The sequence below is a fragment of the Haliotis rufescens genome, unplaced genomic scaffold (assembly GCF_023055435.1).
Source record: "Haliotis rufescens isolate VD_foot unplaced genomic scaffold, xgHalRufe1.0.p SCAF_50, whole genome shotgun sequence".
NCBI classification, from domain to species: Eukaryota; Metazoa; Mollusca; class Gastropoda; order Lepetellida; family Haliotidae; genus Haliotis; species Haliotis rufescens.
Genome location: NW_025964224.1, coordinates 2,822,896 through 2,843,333, shown reverse-complemented (window position 1 = coordinate 2,843,333; position 20,438 = coordinate 2,822,896). Strand labels below are relative to the sequence as shown.

Sequence of the window (20,438 nt, the reverse complement as noted above, 5' to 3'; positions counted from 1 at the left end):
TACCGAACAATAGAATCATAATATCATGCAGTTACAAAAGTCAGTCAGTGAAATTAATGCATCACCAAATTAATGCGAGTATCTCCTGGACTAAAATATGTCCTGAAATTAATGCCAGTAGTCCTGCCTCTGTACTATAGAAACTAATCAGCAAACGGAGGTTAGCATTGTTTTGCTTGTAATTCTATGATTATATGACCAAGATACCAAGGACAATTGAAGCTGTAATATGCAGTTTGTGACTGTTGTAACTGCTTGATCAACTTGTGACAACAAAATGACCAGCACTGTAATCTACCCCTGTGCAGTGAACCTGACACGACAATGTACTCAAATGTGTCAAAAATAAAAAAGAGAGAATCCCTTTTCGCATTAATTTCATGCCAGCACTTATTTCAAGAATTACAGTAGGTCTGCAATAAAATTTATACTCACATCAACTCGGAAGTCCTCTAGTCGCTTGAATTTGGCAAGCTTCTCTTTCAGCATCGGGTGAACTTCCACTGACCTCCGAGAATACTTAAGAAATGCCCAGAACTTCTCAAGTCCGTACAGCTGACCTGAAAGGCGGCAAACCAACATTCAATTGATGTCTTCCTAAAATAATAATTATTGGCATCTTCTTAAAACCAACTCAAACGTAGCACCAAGGCACTGTTCTTCACCAGCTCACCAAAGTGAGCTGAATGGCTTATGAAGTAAATCATCAGCAAGCAAGTTTAAAGAAATTTTGAATTTTTGTTTGTTTGTTTGTTGTTTAATGCCTCGCTCAGCAATATTTCAGCTACACAACAGCGGTCTGTAAATAATCAAGTCTGAACTGGACAATCAAGTGATTGACATGAGCATCGATCTAGGCAATAGGTATACGATGACATGCATCAACCAAATCAGCGAGCCAAACCACCCAATCCTGTTAGTCGCCTCTTACGACAAGCATAGTCATCTGTTACAGCAAGCATGGGCTGCTGAAGACCTATTCTACCCCGGACCATCACAGGTCAAAGTTTTGAATGTGAGTTTTTCAGTTAAATCCTTCCCAAGAAAAGGCCCAAGGAGAAGTAGATGTAGATGTAGATGTAGATGTACTCACCACTTTCGCAGTCTCTGGTTGTATCCTCCATGAAGTCCTTGAACACATCCAACCGGAAGCGGCGTTCCAGTCCGTAGCTGTAGTAGCGGAACAGACACTCCAAGCCATACCTGAAGAAGGAACACAGATAATGAGCTAGAGTGAGTGAGTTAATATTTAACCTCACATCGGCAATATTTCAGCCATATCGTGACGAGAAGTTCTAAGTTAAGAATACATATATTTAGATTAAATTGATGCACCGTAAAATAACTAGAAAATCACAGATTAATATAAAAAATTAGCATACAACCATAAAAATATATTACTCATGTAATGTAACAATACATCATAAAAAAAGGGCTATAGACTGCCAGCAGCTGAAGGTATATCACCATGCCAGGGTCCATGGGGACTTACAGTACCTGTACTACCTGCATGGACCCCAGGCAGTTTTACATCATCCCTTCGGGGAGCTGCGCTAGAACTCGGACATGAGGCACTGTTGAGTCACTAGTGTTATGAGAACCCTCATATATATATGAAGAAAATAATATCAAATATATTTAGTTTTCATGAAATGTTTATTAATAAAAAATTTTATATCATGTAACTTGTTTAGAGACTGCCAGTGATTGACATTGACCAAGTACACACCTTTCCATTGTCTGTATGTAAGCTCACAGCCAAGTAAAGGCTGATGTTATGTAATTGTAGCTTGGCTATTTCTCTTCAAGCTCGATCAAGACAAAGTGGTCAGTTCCCAGGTCGGGGATTTGTTGTGTGTGAAGTGATGTGCAATGTCGGCAATATGTGAACTTTGTAAAACAATGGAGTACAATGGATCATGTGCAAAATTCAGTGGATTTGTTGGGGTGAGTGAATATTTCAGCATGAAGTAAGACTTTATAATTGTGATCTCAGATACTTGCTCTTGATTTTTGTGCATAATGTGATGTTTGATTACACTGCGAGAATTAATTTTTGTATTTGTGTGATCTCTCCTTGTTGTGTATGGAGACTGCATAATGGATCCACTCGTAACAGTAGGTACTTAATATCTTAACTTGATTGGATGTCTCAAATCAGTTGGTTGGCACAGTGATATTCTGATACTTCATCAAATGTTATTCTTTTTCTACATGCTCATCCCAGGATTTTGCAGGAATACCATGGCGTGGAACATCATCAACCTCTTCTAGGAGACGTAAATACAGAACAAAAATAATTCTATCTAGTTTAAACGTTTTGAAGTGATTTGTCTGAAGTCTTGCAACCACTCTGCCTGTATTGTTACCTGTATCCATCCTTGGAATCCTCAACAGCAAGGTTGCGAAACTCCTGGTACATTTTTTTGTTGTAATGCTGACGCAAGAAGAAGGACCAAAACCTGAACAGTGTGTTCATCTCCTGAGACTGCCCAATGCCAAGCCTCTTCCGTTCTGAGGACAACAACAACATACACGAATCAGGTCCAGTTCATTTTCCTTAGTTCAAATAATGTAATGTAGAAGAGGGTTCCTTCATTGAAACTGGCTTCAAAGGTCGTTGTTTATGGCCACTCCACAATAATCCAGATTATGATGGGATACTGAAAACAATTGAGTCTGGACCAGACAAACCAGTGATTGATATGAGGAATGTCCCACTCAATCAGGGTGGGGTGACACACAACCAGACCACCCAGCCCATCTCGTCGCCTTGCATGACAAGCAGTTGTGTTGGGGATCAATTCTAACCCTGAATCCCCATGATGGTCAACGTGTGCTCACATCACAACAAAGTGTTTCACTTCAGCATCGTCCACGCAAAGGGGATACGATGACATGCATCAACCAAGTCAGTGAGCCTGACCACCCGATCCCGCCTCTTATGACAACCATGGGTGGCTGACAACCTATTATACAGAGGTGTTCTCAGATCTTCATGCAGGGATGTTTCACGAAATATGAACTCATCGAGGATCATAATCAAAATGCATGTGATGAACTTACTATCACTGGATCCTGGCACATCGACCCAGGCAACACTGCACAGCTAATTACGCTACCATAGATAAAATCACCTGATTCCCCTCCTCTATAAGGTTTATACAAAGACCAATGAATCAACAGCATTAATATTATAACGTCAGTTACCAAGTTCCCAAACCTTGCTCACCTTTGAGACATTTGGCGTGGTACTTGTGGTAGACTGTCCAGACGAAGCCGTTCTCCTTCAGCAGCTGGTGCGACGGATGCTCGAACTGAGGGAATGTGAGGGGAGTGCTGCCGTAGCTGACAGACAACTGGCTGTCCGACGGGCTGCAACAATCACATTACACTCACACACACTGCACTTTCTCAACAACCCACAGCAGTGTCTTACAGTGTTCAACTCACATAAGTGTCTTACAGTGTTCAACTCACATAAGTGTCTTACAGTGTTCAACTCACATAAGTGTCTTACAGCAAACAACCCACATAAGTGTCTTACAGTGTTCAACTCACATAAATGTCTTACAGTGTTCAACTCACATAAGTGTCTTACAGCAAACAACCCACATAAGTGTCTTACAGCAAACAACCCACATAAGTGTCTTACAGCAAACAACCCACATAAGTGTCTTACAGTGTTCAACTCACATAAGTGTCTTACAGTGTTCAACTCACATAAGTGTCTTACAGTGTTCAACTCACATAAGTGTCTTAAAGCAAACAACCCACATAAGTGTCTTACAGCAAACAACCCACATAAGTGTCTTACAGCAAACAACCCACATAAGTGTCTTACAGTGTTCAACTCACATAAGTGTCTTACAGTGTTCAACTCACATAAGTGTCTTACAGTGTTCAACTCACATAAGTGTCTTAAAGCAAACAACCCACATAAGTGTCTCATAGTGATCAACCCACATGTCTCACAGCGAACAACCCACATGTCTCACAGCAAACAACCCACATAAGTGTCTCACAGTGATCAACCCACATGTCTCACAGCGAACAACCCACATGTCTCACAGCAAACAACCCACATAAGTGTCTCACAGTGATCAATCCACATGTCTCACAGTGATCAACCCACATAAGTGTCTCACAGTGATCAACCCACATAAGTGTCTCACAGTGATCAATCCACATAAGTGTCTCACAGTGATCAACCCACATAAGTGTCTCACAGCAAACAACCAACATAAGTGTCTCACAGCGAACAACCCACATAAGTGTCTCACAGCGAACAACCCACATAAGTGTCTCACAGCAAACAACCCACATAAGTGTCTCACAGCGAACAACCCACATAAGTGTCTTACCACAATCATGATCGCTTTGTGGGGCTAAATTCTCTGAAGTTGCCAGTTGTAAACCGTTGGGGAAAAATGTAAAAGATGACTACTTCTTACAAGGATGTCTTAGGTTGAACAAGTATTTGTCACAGAGTGACGAAATATCCCCCGCCTGTACGCCATAGTACCAAATATGAAGACAATCCAGCGATTAGTTCTTGAGATATTGTGGCAACAACGTTTTCCAACTCCAAAAACAGATTTGCCTGCTGTGACCTTGAAAATGGGGTCAAGGTCACCAAATCTGACAGGTGTATGCGGTGTCTGTATATACACTATAGTTCCAAATATGAAGACAATCCAGCGATTAGTTCTTGCGATATCGCGGCAACACCGTTTTCTAACTCCAAAAGCAGATTTGCCTGCTGTGACCTTGACAATGGGGTCAAGGTCACCAAAACCGACTGGTGTCTGCGGTGTCTGTATATACACCATAGTTCCAAATATGAAGACAATCCAGTGTTTAGTTCTTGAGATATCGCGGCAACACCGTTTTCCAACTCTAAAAGCAGATTTGTCTGCTGTGACCTTGAAAATGGGATCAAGGTCACCAAAACCGACTGGTGTCTGCGGAGTCTGTATATACACCATAGTTCCAAATATGAAGACAATCCAGTATTTAGTTCTTGAGATATCGCGGCAACAAACAGGTGGGACGTACGTACGTACGTACGGACGGTCGTGAATACTATATCCCCCGCTTCGCGCTTTCGCGCGGCGGGGGATAAAAAAACACATGTAAAATGTATACATATTATATGATACCCAGGAAGAAAATTCATTTTACAATATTGTCAAACCTAAGCTAAAATTACCTCCAATTATTTTAATTGTCTGCACAAACTACACAGATGAATAAATGGTGAGTCTGTACATCCTAGACTCCTAGTGTGTTGCATCTCCATGTACAGTGATACACACCAGGGACCATCTCCATGTACAGTGATACACACCAGGGACCATCTCCAAGTACAGTGATACACACCAGGGACCATCTCCATGTACAGTGATACACACCAGGGACCATCTCCATGTACAGTGATACACACCAGGGACCATCTCCATGTACAGTGATACACACCAGGGACCATCTCCAAGTACAGTGATACACACCAGGGACCATCTCCCTGTACAGTGATACACACCAGGGACCATCTCCAAGTACAGTGATACACACCAGGGACCATCTCCATGTACAGTGATACACACCAGGGACCATCTCCCTGTACAGTGATACACACCAGGGACCGACCCAGCCACAACTATAGCGCCCTCTTAAGTCTTGCATCTCCATGTACAATGATACACACCAGGGACCATCTCCATGTACAGTGATACACACCAGGGACCATCTCCATGTACAGTGATACACACCAGGGACCATCTCCCTGTACAGTGATACACACCAGGGACCGACCCAGCCACAACTATAGCGCCCTCTTAAGTCTTGCATCTCCCTGTACAGTGATACACACCAGGGACCATCTCCATGTACAGTGATACACACCAGGGACCATCTCCATGTACAGTGATACACACCAGGGACCATCTCCCTGTACAGTGATACACACCAGGGACCATCTCCATGTACAGTGATACACACCAGGGACCATCTCCCTGTACAGTGATACACACCAGGGACCATCTCCCTGTACAGTGATACACACCAGGGACCATCTCCATGTACAGTGATACACACCAGGGACCATCTCCCTGTACAGTGATACACACCAGGGACCATCTCCATGTACAGTGATACACACCAGGGACCATCTCCCTGTACAGTGATACACACCAGGGACCGACCCAGCCACAACTATAGCGCCCTCTTAAGTCTTGCATCTCCATGTACAATGATACACACCAGGGACCATCTCCCTGTACAGTGATACACACCAGGGACCATCTCCATGTACAGTGATACACACCAGGGATCATCTCCCTGTACAGTGATACACACCAGGGACCGACCCAGCCACAACTATAGCGCCCTCTTAAGTCTTGCATCTCCCTGTACAGTGATACACACCAGGGACCATCTCCCTGTACAGTGATACACACCAGGGACCATCTCCATGTACAGTGATACACACCAGGGACCATCTCCATGTACAGTGATACACACCAGGGACCATCTCCCTGTACAGTGATACACACCAGGGACCATCTCCATGTACAGTGATACACACCAGGGACCATCTCCATGTACAGTGATACACACCAGGGACCATCTCCCTGTACAGTGATACACACCAGGGACCATCTCCCTGTACAGTGATACACACCAGGGACCATCTCCATGTACAGTGATTCACACCAGGGACCATCTCCATGTACAGTGATTCACACCAGGGACCATCTCCATGTACAGTGATACACACCAGGGACCGACCCATCCACAACTATAGCGCCCTCTTAAGTCTGGCTTCAGTGACCACGCCTTCAACTTACCCTGATGCTGATGTCACTTCCCATACAAAAAATGTGGCGGAAAATGGGTCCAGGGTATTTATCAAAACAGAACGAAGATCTCATACATTGGATACTTTAGGATAGAGGACAGATAATATCCATTCATTCCTAACTCAGAATAGTCTAAGTGAGGAGCGCTGGCTTTTGGGACTAACGGGACTTCGCTCTCCTCACCTTCAAGAATCCCCATTAAACTTTGATGTTTAACGCCGCACTCAGACAATCCAGTGGCTGATATCATGAGCATCGATTTGCGCATTTGGGATACGATGACATGCATCAGCCAAGTCAGCAAGCCTTCCACCCGATCCCTCTTACGACAAGCATAGTTGCCTGTTACGGCAAGTATGGGTTGCTGAAGACCTATTTTACACCGGATCTTCACGGGTCGCAAGCTTTCGGGACTAACAGGACTTCGCCCTCCTCACCTTCACCTTTCCCTGTTAAACAGTGACTGAGCTTGTTGTGACCACCGTGAAGGACTCACCTCATGCTCATGGAAGTGGAGTTGTTTCTGGAGCGTGCCTTGTGCTCCTTGGAGTCCATCACCCACCCCACGTGGCCCTCCACTGGCGGGTTGCTGCTGTGCCTCGTCTTCTTCTTCCTTGGAGTCTGAACCAACATACAGCACAATGACTAGTGACATGCTAAACCAAGCCACACAACAGCAAGTCAATGACTTCCCGACACCCCAATGGAAAGTCAGTGGAACAATATCGTTTCCATACTCTGCTTGGAATTTGAAATATGTAGCACCATGTTAAATAAGGTGAACCCAATGGTTGAAAATGTTTCACATTAAATCAAGGCTATAGCTGGTTTTCTATTTCTTATGTAATCTCACTCCGTAGTGCAACTGAAGTTCGACCAGATCCCAAACGAAATCTCCTCTCACAACAATATGACAAACTTGGTGTCTGTCTGCCCTCCATAAACACCCAGCATGTTTCACTGGTACAATGTTTTACCTGTGGGTCTGGGGGTCTTGAAGAATCTTTCACCACAGGGTAGAACCGTGGAGCCTTGCTGGAATCTTTCCGTGCGTGTGGTGTCCGAGGGGCCTGTCTGCCCGGCGTGTCGGGGACATAGGCTGGAAGTGACCGGGCCATGTCCTGCTGCACGGTCTGGGGGGACGGCACTTTCTTTGGTTCTGGGAAACAGTAAGTGAATATTTATATGGTTGTTGGTTTTTGCTTCATGCCACAGTCGGCGATATCACTTCTGTATCACTTCTGTATCACTTCTGTATCACTGCTGTATCACTGCTGTATCACAGCAGCCTGTTCCTCCCTGAATGTGGGCCAAAAAAAGTCACTGACATTAGGAGCAATGTCATAAAGGTCAAATGACCTGCGCCACATTATCAAGGTCAATGACACATGCAAAGTCAAGGTCAATGACACATGCGATGTCAAGGTCAATGACCTGTGCCACGTCATCTAGGTCAATGACACATGATACGTCATCAGAGTCAACCAAGTAACACAGCTAGACCACCAGATCCAATTTAGTCGCCTCTAACAACAAGCAAGAGAACGCTGGGAACCTATTCCAACCAGGGTACAGGGAGGCAGTCAGGATCAGGGCCTTAGTGTTGTAAAGTAGTCTGCCATATTGCATATAGCAATATTCCAGCTACATACCATGACATGTACATAATCGTGGACAAGTGGATCAGCAATAGAAAATAGCACAGCCAGCCAGCCAGCCAGCCCAGACCAGACCAGTTTCATTAATGTTACAGTTATCCTGAGGGAAAGTATTATTTTATACATCTTTGAGGATGTTGCAAGATATCACCATTCGGGCTAGCAGACTTTCTTGGTTAATGTCTATCCCGGTGATTGACAGCATGAGCAACGATACACTCAGATGGGGTAGGATGACTGGGTTTGACAACAAGTACTGGTCCTGGGGACATTGTGTTGTTTAATCACGTGGGGAGAATGAGGTTGTTGTTCCCTCACAGCCTACCTGTAGACATGACCGGCGGAGGGGGCGGGGGAGGGACCTCTTGTAGCGGAAATGTTGACGTTGGTGTCAGGTTGTCAAACTCTTCCTTGCTGATCAGGTTCACCGTCTTGAAGTCTCGCAGATCAATTGCATCAAACTAGGCACAAGAAACAGTACACAGTTAAAACATGATAAACTATCAATGTATTTCTTAAACATGCAAATAATTTAAGTTCATTATTTGCTTTGTTATTCCAGCAATATCCTGGAGGGGGACACCAGAAATGGGCTTCACACATTGTACCCATGAAGGGAATCGAACCCGGGCCTTCGGCGTGACGAGCGAACAGCCACCAGTTTGGCCACACAAACACTTGGTTAACAAAATGATCAACATCCCACATCTTCAGGTACGATGACACCCAATCAACCCAGTCAAAAGATGCAGTTTAGTCGCCTCTTACAAGCAAGATGCCCTTAGGACCACTGTAACCCACGTCCCCATGGGGTCCTAACTATATTTGAGTCATATTGCTAAGTTCGCAAATACTAGTTTCCATCCATAGTTACCAGTGTACTGAGAATCTGTGTGAATCAGGTATTCGAACCCACAGTGTGCAGATCCCATCATATGTAAGCATGCTCAGTCAGTTGAGTTTAACGCCGCACTCAGCAATATTCCAGCTATATTACGTGGTCTGTAAATAGCTGTGTCTGGACCAGACAATCCAGTGATTGACATGAGCATCGATCTATGCAGTTGGGATACGATGACATGCATCAACCAAGTCAGCGAGCCTGACCACCCGATCTTCATTGTCGCCTCTTACAACAAGCATAGTTGCCTGTAAAGGCAAGCATGGGTTGCTGAAGACCTATTCTACCCCAGATCAACATCCACAGTGAGTTGAGACAGTTGGGATGGGTTGCGTCCCTTCCAAGTTAGATCATCAATATGCTGTATTCGTCTGCATTCATCAATCAATCAACAAAACACCAGTAACTTCTCAGCTGAACAACAACACCTACCTGATCACTCTCTTCCCACAAATCCTGCTCGTAGTAATACAAGCCGTCATTGATCACCTTAATCAGTTCTGAAGACATCTTGGCACGAGGAATGTGATCCCCCGTCCGATCACCCCCCGGATGTTTCCGGTAGGCTGGGGGAGTCTGAGTTACGATAAGAATTTTGTTGATATCACTATCAGCCAATTCATCATCTGAGTCGTCAGACCTGAAAAGAACAAGACTTCCGTAAATTCAAAGACTTCACACGCTTCATGTTTGGAAACTCTTCTTACTCATCCCCCAACTTAGTTATTCAACAAATAGCTCATCTTCCCGAGGCAAGAGCGTCCACTAGCCTTTTTATCAAAGTCTTGTTTCTACCCTTGCCACATCAAGCCAACTTTTCTGTGCTACATATGATTGGACTATGGCAGATATCGATGGTCAAATCAGAGAACGTTTCACAAAATCAACATCCACGACTGGTACACCTTCGTTTGAAAGTGATCTACTGCTGCCTGTCTTCGTTGACATCTTTTTCATCGAAAAATAATTGCCTGTTTTTGTGTCAGGGATGAAATACAATACAAACTTCCATGCACCCCCTGCTGATCTATGGGAGGTCAAGTCTGAAGTACCAACCAGTCAGTGAAGTTGTTCTTCCTGCCCACTTCAAGCTGTTCCATCTCCTCGTCAAACATGAAGTCTAGTTCCTCCTGTTCCGGGGCCTTCGCCTCTGCAAGCCGGGACTGTTCCTCCTGAAACCCAATACAGACAGTGAGTGAGTGAGTGAGTGAGTGAGTGAGTGAGTGAGTGAGTGAGTGAGTGAGCAAGCGAGGGAGGGAGGGAGCGATGTAAGCTGAGTGATTAGTCTTAAGCAATGTCTAAACCCTGAGCAAGAAAAATGTGGTCCAGAATGCCAGCAATATCATATGAGAATGACAAGTGAGACTGTGATTAGGGACTAAATGAAAGAAGTCCCGGATGCTGGTGGCCTGTAAATATGCCCATCTGGGTCTCGCTCCACAACATAGGGCCAACACAGTCGTAACGCCCATACTTTGACAGAGTTACAAAAGTCGTAACACTACGATCACTTCATGGAACAGGGCCTTGGGCCCAACTAGTGGTTGACAGCATAAACAATAAACCACAAGGTTTACACTTTCAAGCAAGAGTGAGTGAGTGAGTGAGTGAGTATGGTTTTGTGCCGCTTTTAGCAATATTTCAGCAATATCACAGCGGGGGACACCAGAAATGGGCTTCACACATTGTAACCATGTGGGGAATTGAACACGGGTCTTCAGCGTGATGAGCGAACGCTTTAACCACTTGGCTACCCGACCGCCCCTTCAAGCAAGAGTGATATACATGACAGGCATGGGTGGATCCTACCTTGAGTTTCTGTTTCTCTCTGCGTTCCCTCCGCCGAACTTCTCGCCACTCCCCCTGCAGCTCAGGGGCAGAGGAGGACAGGTGTGAGGCCGACGTTGACTTCAGACTGTCCTTCCAATCCTTCATCAGGTCCTCCAGAGACTCCTCCTCCTCATTATGGGAGCTTGAAGGAGGGTAGGTGACGGTATCTGAAACAGTCACTTTCCATATCAAGATGTATTCTTTAACAATGCATTAAAAGAACATACCCATATTTGAGTGAAATCACAACCCTTTATCTTCAGTAATGTTTGTTTGTTTAACGCCACACTCAGCAATATTCCAGCTACATGACGGCGGTCTGTAAATAATCGAGTCTTAACCGGAAAATCCAGTGACTGACATCGTGAGCATCGATCCACTCAACTGGAATACAATGACATGCATCAACCAAGCCAGCAAGCCCGACCACCCCATCCCGTCAAGCATAATTGCCTTTTATGGCAAGCATGGGTTGCTGTCTTCAGAAATGAACAAGGTTGGATATCCCCAGGTTAATGACATGCATATTCTAATGAGAGATATGTTTAGACAGATGTATCTATTGAATCTGCTACCAGAAGAATATGTTTCTCCAGATTTCTTTTTTTTTTTCAATGTTTGATTAGCTTTTTTACTCTGAATCAAAAGATAACACAGAGAAACAAGAAAAGACTTGTTTAATTCTCTGCGAGATGTAATCCTACAGTAAGTTGAAACCTGTAGGTCTGTTAGTCGGAGTAGCAACAGAATTTGAAGCAGACAATCAGCTGTAGGAACCAACCAGGTAGTTTGAAGGGTTGCCCGGGGACGAACTCTGGCACATCAGCATGTAGGTTGGAAGTCGTGATTAGAGCTGGCCCTTCAATCGGCCATTTCTCAGGGTCGTTCAAGCCTCGTATCCTGAGTAAGTCTTCCGAAAGTTCCACTGTGTCACTGTCTTTCAATGACTGGGGAAAAGAAAATTCACATAGATAGGTCAAAATTCTGTAAATATTCGGACCAAGCCAAAGTTTAGTTGCACCTACATTTTCATACTAAATGATAACAATGTGAGTGAACCAGTCTTTTTTGTCTTTGTTTAATGCCACACTCCGGCCATATGCTGGTGGTCTGTAAATAATTGAGTCTGGACCAGACAATCCAGTGATTGACATCATGAGCATCGATCCATGCAATTTGGATACAATGACATGCATCAACCAACTCAGCGAGTCTGACCACCTGATCACCTCTTATGACGAGCATAGTCGCCTGTTACGGCAAGCATGGGTTGCTGTACACCTATTCTACCCCGGATCTTCACTGGTCTAAAACCATAGTCAGCATTGGTACTGCTTATCATGGCAGCCTGCGCTGCGCAATCAGGCCATACTGTCCATTCAATCCTCATTAAGTCAGCTCTTGAAACTAACATGGGACCATTGATTTCATCTTCCCAAGGCAGGTGTGTCCACTAGCCTATATCAAAGTCTAGTTTCCTCCCTTGCCATTTCAAGCCTTTTCTGCGCTATAATATGAGTGGATTATCGCACACAGAGTTCATAGACAGTTTTACAAAATCAACATCTGTTTTCCAAACATGCGGTCGTTGCTATGGCCACAGCCATCACCCCGTTGAATTTGAGCTGAAATTATTACAAAAATAATTAAGCTAAGACAATTTCTTTCGGAAGTGGTTCAAAGTTTTAATCAACTCGCCCAAGTACTGTTCTTTTTAACTCAAACGACAGAACACATCGCATATCGCAGTGACTGAGATGCAGTTCTATTTTTAGCTGCATTCAAAATAAGAACATCAATTTGATTGGCGATCGCAAGAGACATCTTGTGTAGAACACAAGACACAAGAGCAAAAAAAGAAGGCTTGAAATGGCAAAGGGTAGAACTAGGTTTTGACAGTGGACAACCAGAAGATGCAGGGTTTATTCTGCCCAATTGCCACAAGGCTGCTGCTGCTGCTGCTGGAGTGGCTGTGTACCTGGATGATGAGGTTGACGTCCTGTGTGAGGTTCTGCACCCTGTGGAAGCTGGCAATGAGGCTGATGGGGATCCAGCCGCCCTTGTCCATCCGGCGCCGCAGGAAGAAGTCGCGCTGCAGGTTCTCCTCACTAAAGTAGTACTCACTGCAAGAGGCAAGGAGTCAGGACTTACACAGGGACACAACTCAAGCAACACACATCACTAAAGTAGTACTCACTGCAAGAGGCAAGGAGTCAGGACTTACACAGGGACACAACTCAAGCAACACACATCACTAAAGTAGTACTCACTGCAAGAGGCAAGGAGTCTGTACTTACACAGGGACACAACTCAAGCAAAACACATCATTATAATCACATGTCCAGTCTTATTGTGCAAATACGTTGCGAGCTATGATGATTAAAAGAGGACACTGAAATCTTAGTAATCTAGACATGTTCCTGGAAAAACGTTTCAGATTATAGATTATGTGGCTTTGGGGTTACAACTCACATGAACAGTTTGATATCAGTATTAAGGGTTCACAATTCCCATAGTATATTAACATATTTAACTTTTTCAAATGTGTATGGCTCTGGCAACTGAATTCCTGATGAAGAAACTAACTCATAAGGCCAAATTGTAACCCTCGCTATAATCATCCCAAACCAGCAGGGTCTCACAATACATAAACAACCAGTGATTCTCCCTTACATCTGTTTCTTCACATAGTCTTTCAGCACAGCATCATCCACCATGGGGGCACCAAAGTACACCGTCCCAGCGTAGGGAGTGAAGTTTCCGTCTGCAAAATATGAATCATCGTACTGGAAATCAGGATCTGCAACAGAAACACACACATGTTGCAAGTTTACAGTTGAAAAGTGATGTTTCTAGTTGTCTGCAATTTGTAAGACAACCGAGTTATCTCCCTTTGCTAAAAACATATTCCATGTAATAGCCAATACACATTCTATTGTATTCGAGAGGGAAGGAGTTTTCCTTAGCTTGAGAGGGCTCAGCATATTTTTACTTTGATGTGTCTGTATATTTCACCTTGAGAATTGCAAAATACAAATACAGAATATAGGTCCATACACTACTTGAAAAAAGATACAGAATACCTAAATTTTTCCTATGACTATAGTTAATCTGCAATGCCATGACAGAATAACTATAGCAATATTCCTTTGATGAATCCAGAAAGCATACATGCTGGAAGCCCATAAATAATCCTGGGAAAGGTGAACAGGTGGTTGACTCACAAGCAATAGTCCCCAGTTGTATTATGACACATGTTCCTCCAGACGACACAAAAACATCAAATACGGATTTGATAAAACAGGAAAATGTAATCACACACTCGCTATCAAAAATAAACAAGACATTACTAAATCCAAAAAGAATCACCATCGCTAGATGAGCCTCTACCACGCCCGCGTCCTCTGCCCCCAGCACCTCCTCGGCCACGCCCCCTCCGTCCTCCACGAGAGTAACTTGCGAAGGGGCCTCGTCCCTCTGCTGCAGCGTTGGTGATGTCTTCCCGCCAGTTCTTGGACTCTGCAGAGGAAACAGAACAAGTCAAAATGGAATCAGTGACAGAAGCTGTCATTCAGGCTGCTGTATTAGCGACACCCTCCCCAAAGACAAACAGGACAACATCTAATCACTTGTAGCCTTTGGCTTTCTTCTATTAGAATTCACAAGACTACAGTGTTCACTCTAGCATTGTTCAATGGGGGCCCATGGCTAACATGACGGCAAACACCAGGGCCCATGGCTAACATGACGGCAAACACCAGGGCCCATGGCTAACATGACGGCAAACACCAGGGCCCATGGCTAACATGACGGCAAATACCAGGGCCCATGGCTAACATGACGGCAAATACCAGGGCCCATGGCTAACATGACGGCAAACACCAGGGCCCATGGCTAACATGACGGCAAACACCAGGGCCCATGGCTAACATGACGGCAAACACCAGGGCCGCTCTGACTGGCATAAGGAACACTACCTCATTACCGAGATCCACATTTATATTGCCAATTGTGACGTATGTTTTGTTTTGTTGTTTGCGGTGTCAAATCAATGATAAGCTGTGCACAAGCATTGCCTATAAAGCATTCATAATGTTCACCTTCAGAAAAGTACGGACAGGGAATACAGTGAAAACAAGGGACTAGAAACAAGTACCTGACAAGCAACCGTTCCCCCCCTGTACTTCTTACTAACACTGTTAATACTCTCCTAGACATCTTTCCAGCAAATATTACTCAAAAACTTCCACCAGCCCAACTTGGCTCTAAGCTTATAATTTTCAGTACATTTAAGTGTCATCACATGGAATTTATGAGCTGATCATACCAAACCAAACAGAATTTGACAAGACACTGGCTTCGGAGTAGTGGCCTAAGTCGCAGACTGTTACTCCTTATATTATAAACTCTGAAACCTACAATACCAAGTGAAACTTTTCTAGGCAAGTGCATCTGCCTCGTTGACAAGTATCAGACTTATATCCTCATTTATCAGGCTAGCAAGTTTCTCCTTCAGTAAAGACATTGCCAGCCTGTGCACAACAAATAAAGTCGTCTCCTGCCTAGCTCACCATCAGCTCGCTTGTCCGACTTGCCGAGTCTGTCTGAAGGTCTCCGGGGGTCTCGCCGGGATGCTGGGGAGTTGGGTCGTCTCCCCTGACTCCGACTTCTGCCTGACCGCCGGCTGGACTTGGGTGGGTCAATCTCGAGGGGAACCCACTTTTGTTTGGAACCTACAGATTTAGATAACAAAACTCATTTCTATATTCGAAAACCCTATCTTAACATGTTGAAAAAGAAGAATGAAAGTCTGCTTTAGAAAGTTGTGAGTATACATGTCCTATTTTAAAACTTAAAAATCTTTGACACTTAAACTTAATTTCATAACCTTTTCATTTAATAAACCGATAATACTTTAAACGTATTTAAAGATTTAATGCATAAGGCCAGACTTTGGTAAAAGGTGAATAATTTCTGTCCAACACTACACAGATTCTAAACAACTGAAGCTCTACATGTGTCTTCCTGGATTTGCAGGTTGCATAGTTCACAAATGTCCATGATGCCATGTTTTGGTCCTAAAAAATATGTAATAATTAGCAGCTACTATTCAAAAACAAACTTCATCCAAAATATTGCTCATTGTTACATTCTATCCAAAATATCAACATTTGTTAAGTCATACAAATTTCCCCAAAGATCTTATCAATAATTGCCGCTAAACGACTGTCTCACATTCAATTTTCACTAAGGACACAGTGGTAGAAACTGACAGTTTTAGTCCACTGACCTTATAATGATAACATACAGCAAAACCCTTAAAAAGGGCAAATTTCTACTAGTCCTTATGATACCTTAACTATTGGGCAGTTTGGCAAGGACTGCTACGGTTAAGTCACATGCTGCGACTCTCCTGTGCTCTATATGAGGATTTTCCATGACATCAAACCAACATACCTTTGATTGCTTTCTTGCCTTTCGGCGTCCGCTGAGATTCGTCAGAAGCTATGGAGTTCTCCTTATTTTCTTTGGCAGAGTCGTCTCCCCCTGAGTCACTCTGGGATTGACTGTTGTGATTCTGGGAGGCTGGAGGTGTGGGAGGGGCAGTGGGACCAGATGGTTTGGAAGGCTTCTTTGAATTCTGGGTTTGCTGTGAGAGGAACACATGATGTCAGAACATGCATTACAAGCTTGTACCAAGCGAGTGAGTGAGTCAGTGAGTGTGGTTTTACACCCCTTTTAGCAATATTCCAGCAATATCATGGCTGGGGAGACATCAGAATGGGCTTCAGACATTGTACCCATGTGGGAATCGAACCCGGGTCTTCGGCGTGATGAGCCAATTACACTAGAATGTGTTTTTACTCAAAATCATATGTAATTTCCTAAATTTAAATTAATAAACAGTACATAGTATCACATGTTCAGATGCAAGTACACTGGTTAACTGTGACATTCCAAGTTTGTTTGTTTAACGCAGCACTCAGCAATATTCCAGCTATATGACAGCCGTTTGTTTATAATTAAGTCTGGACCAGACAATCCAGTGAATGACATCATGAGCATCGATGTACGCAGTTGGAATACGATGACATGCATCAACCAAATCAGCGAGCCTGACCACCCGATCCTGTTAGTCTCCTCTTATGACAAGCATAGTCGCCTTTTACGGCAAGCATGGGTTGCTAATGACCTATTCTACCCCGGATCTCCACATTCCAAGTACACAGCTGAAGCAACAACATGAGTGCGGCTTATACCACAGACAGCAATATGAACCCAATGCAGCAGCCTGTACTGACCCCACACCTCAGGTGGATCAGACATCTGCGCCATCGGGGTACTGAGACAGGTCACAGCTGGCAGACGGTCCACCCAGGTGGTCAAGCCCACTGACCACACTCGGCGGCCATTGTCATACACCCTCCCCTACTGAGTGTTTTCTGTCTGGTCCCGCAGTCAGCAATATTCCAGCTATATGACGGCGGTCTGCAATTATCAAGTCTGGAACAGACAATCCAGTCATTGACCCACTTACTTGTGATAAAATGACCTGCATCAACCAACTCAATGAGCCTGACCACCCGATCCCGTTAGTCGCCTCTTACGGCAAGCATAGTCGCCTCTTACGGCAAGCATAGTCGCCTCTTACGGCAAGCATAGTCGCCTCTTACGGCAAGCATGGGTTGCTGAGGATCTATGCTACCCCGAATCTTGACGGGGACACGAGAGCAACTCACCTCAGAGAGTGCCGGCCAGTTGTCATCACCGAGAGTGGGATCCTGGAAAAAAACCTTGATTACTTTGGCACACAGCATGTCACCATACATTTCATCAATTAACAGTTTTTCATAATCGTTGTTTACATTTCAACATATACTGCAAGACACAAAAATATTGCTCTTTGAAAATATATATGTTAATAGTATAACTAGTTTGTCAGCAGATAGGCCATCAATAGGCAGCTTTATTTATTGATATGTGACAAACCATGTATACCAGCAGTAGTTCTTTATTAAATGGCCAACACAATGGCCTATCAAGTACTGAACCAAATTAACAAACTCCTAGCTCTGCTCCACTGCCCAGCTATTTGCAATGATGGACACCATGCAACTGTGACTACAAAGGACCAGAACCATATCCTTGTCAACTACAACCTATACCAGTATTTGTTTGTTTGTTTGTTGTTGAACGCCGCACTGAGCAATATTCCAGCTATATGACAGCGGTCTGTAAATAATGGAGTCTGGACCAGACAATCCGGTGATAGACATCATGAGCATCGACCCAGCAATTGGGATCGATGACATGTATCAAACAAGTATAGTCGCCTTTTACGGCAAGCACAGTCGCCTTTTACGGCAAGCACAGTTGCCCTTTACGGCAAGCACAGTCGCCTTTTATGGCAAGCACAGCTGCCTATTACTGAAAGCATGACCTATACTATCAAATAAATGGCAACATCGCCAAGATCATTAGTGCGGCACGATGTCATTTCTTCACAAACCTTGGCCTCAGTTTTGACAGGGGCGGACTTTAGCGACCCTTTAGATTCTGCTGAACTGATTTCTGCAAACAAAAATATAAGATTTAAACAATAATCAATATTTTGACAATATTTCATACTGATCAACCATGTCAACAGCTACACGAACAATGTCACACCATCTGTCCCAGCGTCATAAAATGTCAAATCACCTGCAAACAGCCACAATCACATCCATGCAGTGCTGATCTGATCATGTTTTTTATATGCAATTTGATATTTAGATTGCTGACTAAAAAAAACAAGGTCATGACAAATTGTATACATGCTTGATAAAGGATATATGTGTAACCAGATAACAGGTCTATTATTCACGAGAGATATTTCAGACTATTCACACACCAGTCAGCTCAATTCCATCTAGATCAAAAGTGGGCCATTATCAAGTCAGAGCCACACAAACCAGTGGCTGACAGCATGAATGTCGATCCATGTTTTTGGAGCACACAGAGACACAAATACCCAGGTCACACACTGTAACACTCTCCTCACATCCTCCCCAGGCAAGGGAATAAACTGACTATAAAAGTCCAGTTTCCACCCTTGCCAAACTAGACTGGAATTCCCAGGCTCAATTGTAGTGCCACCATGGCTATTACAAGTTGTCCTTTCTATGTCCAATCTATTGATCATTCAGATCTCTCAAACAAAATGGCAGCCCCCAGTCAGGACGATTTGATAGATAATCAAGATCTACACTGTAATAAAACAGTTTGTACCCCAAGAAAATCACCAGAAATGGGCTTTACACATTGTACCCATGTGGGGATCGAACCCCGGGTCTTCGGCGTGACAAAAGGACGCTGTAACCACTAGGCTACACCACCACATTTTCATTGACTAAGTTTGTTATCTCCTGTTTGATTACATGAAGCGATACATTGTATTTATTACTGAATAAAATAATTTCATGAAAGTAACTTTTACATAGGCTGAGCCCTTTCTACAGAATATTGGTTCTGGTCCATGATCTACAGTCATTTATGGTTCATGATAAATTGTGTACAAACATCTGTTAATATTGTTCTTCATATTACATTTAAATTCTTAGGTTGGTTGGTTATTTGACAAAGTTACGAAATTCACAATCTCTATAAGAAAACTAACAAGCATGTCACCAGGTCAGGTCAAAGTAACCCCCACCACTCAGTATAAACACACACAACTATATTTATCTAATGAATACAAGCAGAAAATCACACCTCTGATACAAACGACATTAACATTTGGCACAACTCTCGTGAAAAAAGAGCAAGTAATTGCAATTGTAGTCAACTACACACGTCAGTAAACAGCAAGCACTGGCTCCATTTTAAGAAAGCTCTTTTGAGATCAACCATCACATGCTCAACATTCCTACTAAACATAGCCCTTATCACGTTGAGATACTTTGTCAAAATCTCAGTTTCAATCGGTTGTGGATTCATCCCCGAGTGAACACAAAAATTAGATCCCTCTGGCCATGTAAATGTTCTTAACTTGAATCCATGCTGCCTCAGTGACCTACTATCGATAATTAATGACTTGACAAGAATCATTAAGTTTGTTTGTTTGTTGTTTAACGCAGCACTCAGCAATAATTCCAGCTATATCACAGCGGTCTGTAAATAATCAAGCCTGGACCAGACAATCCAGTGATT

General features: G+C 43.7%; 1 protein-coding gene across 3 annotated transcripts in view; it reads right to left on the bottom strand.

Annotated features, from left to right (window-relative positions):
• LOC124120953 (la-related protein 1-like) overlaps positions 1-20,438 on the bottom strand; it is a 49,513-nt gene that overhangs the window by 7,429 nt on the left and 21,646 nt on the right. For 2 of the 3 annotated variants that reach the window (XM_046483875.2, XM_046483877.2), the window contains exons 2-19: positions 18,760-18,821; positions 17,990-18,031; positions 16,707-16,899; positions 15,821-15,982; positions 14,619-14,768; positions 13,923-14,049; positions 13,228-13,372; positions 12,031-12,196; positions 11,229-11,416; positions 10,476-10,591; positions 9,852-10,059; positions 8,844-8,979; positions 7,838-8,019; positions 7,357-7,481; positions 3,233-3,375; positions 2,370-2,514; positions 1,094-1,203; positions 436-560 (exon numbers count right to left, since the gene is read on the bottom strand). In XM_046483875.2, the coding sequence (XP_046339831.1) occupies positions 436-560; positions 1,094-1,203; positions 2,370-2,514; positions 3,233-3,375; positions 7,357-7,481; positions 7,838-8,019; positions 8,844-8,979; positions 9,852-10,059; positions 10,476-10,591; positions 11,229-11,416; positions 12,031-12,196; positions 13,228-13,372; positions 13,923-14,049; positions 14,619-14,768; positions 15,821-15,982; positions 16,707-16,899; positions 17,990-18,031; positions 18,760-18,821 (2,525 nt within the window). The remainder of the gene's footprint in view (positions 1-435; positions 561-1,093; positions 1,204-2,369; positions 2,515-3,232; positions 3,376-7,356; positions 7,482-7,837; positions 8,020-8,843; positions 8,980-9,851; positions 10,060-10,475; positions 10,592-11,228; positions 11,417-12,030; positions 12,197-13,227; positions 13,373-13,922; positions 14,050-14,618; positions 14,769-15,820; positions 15,983-16,706; positions 16,900-17,989; positions 18,032-18,759; positions 18,822-20,438) is intronic. The other variant, XM_046483876.2, reaches the window with a different exon arrangement.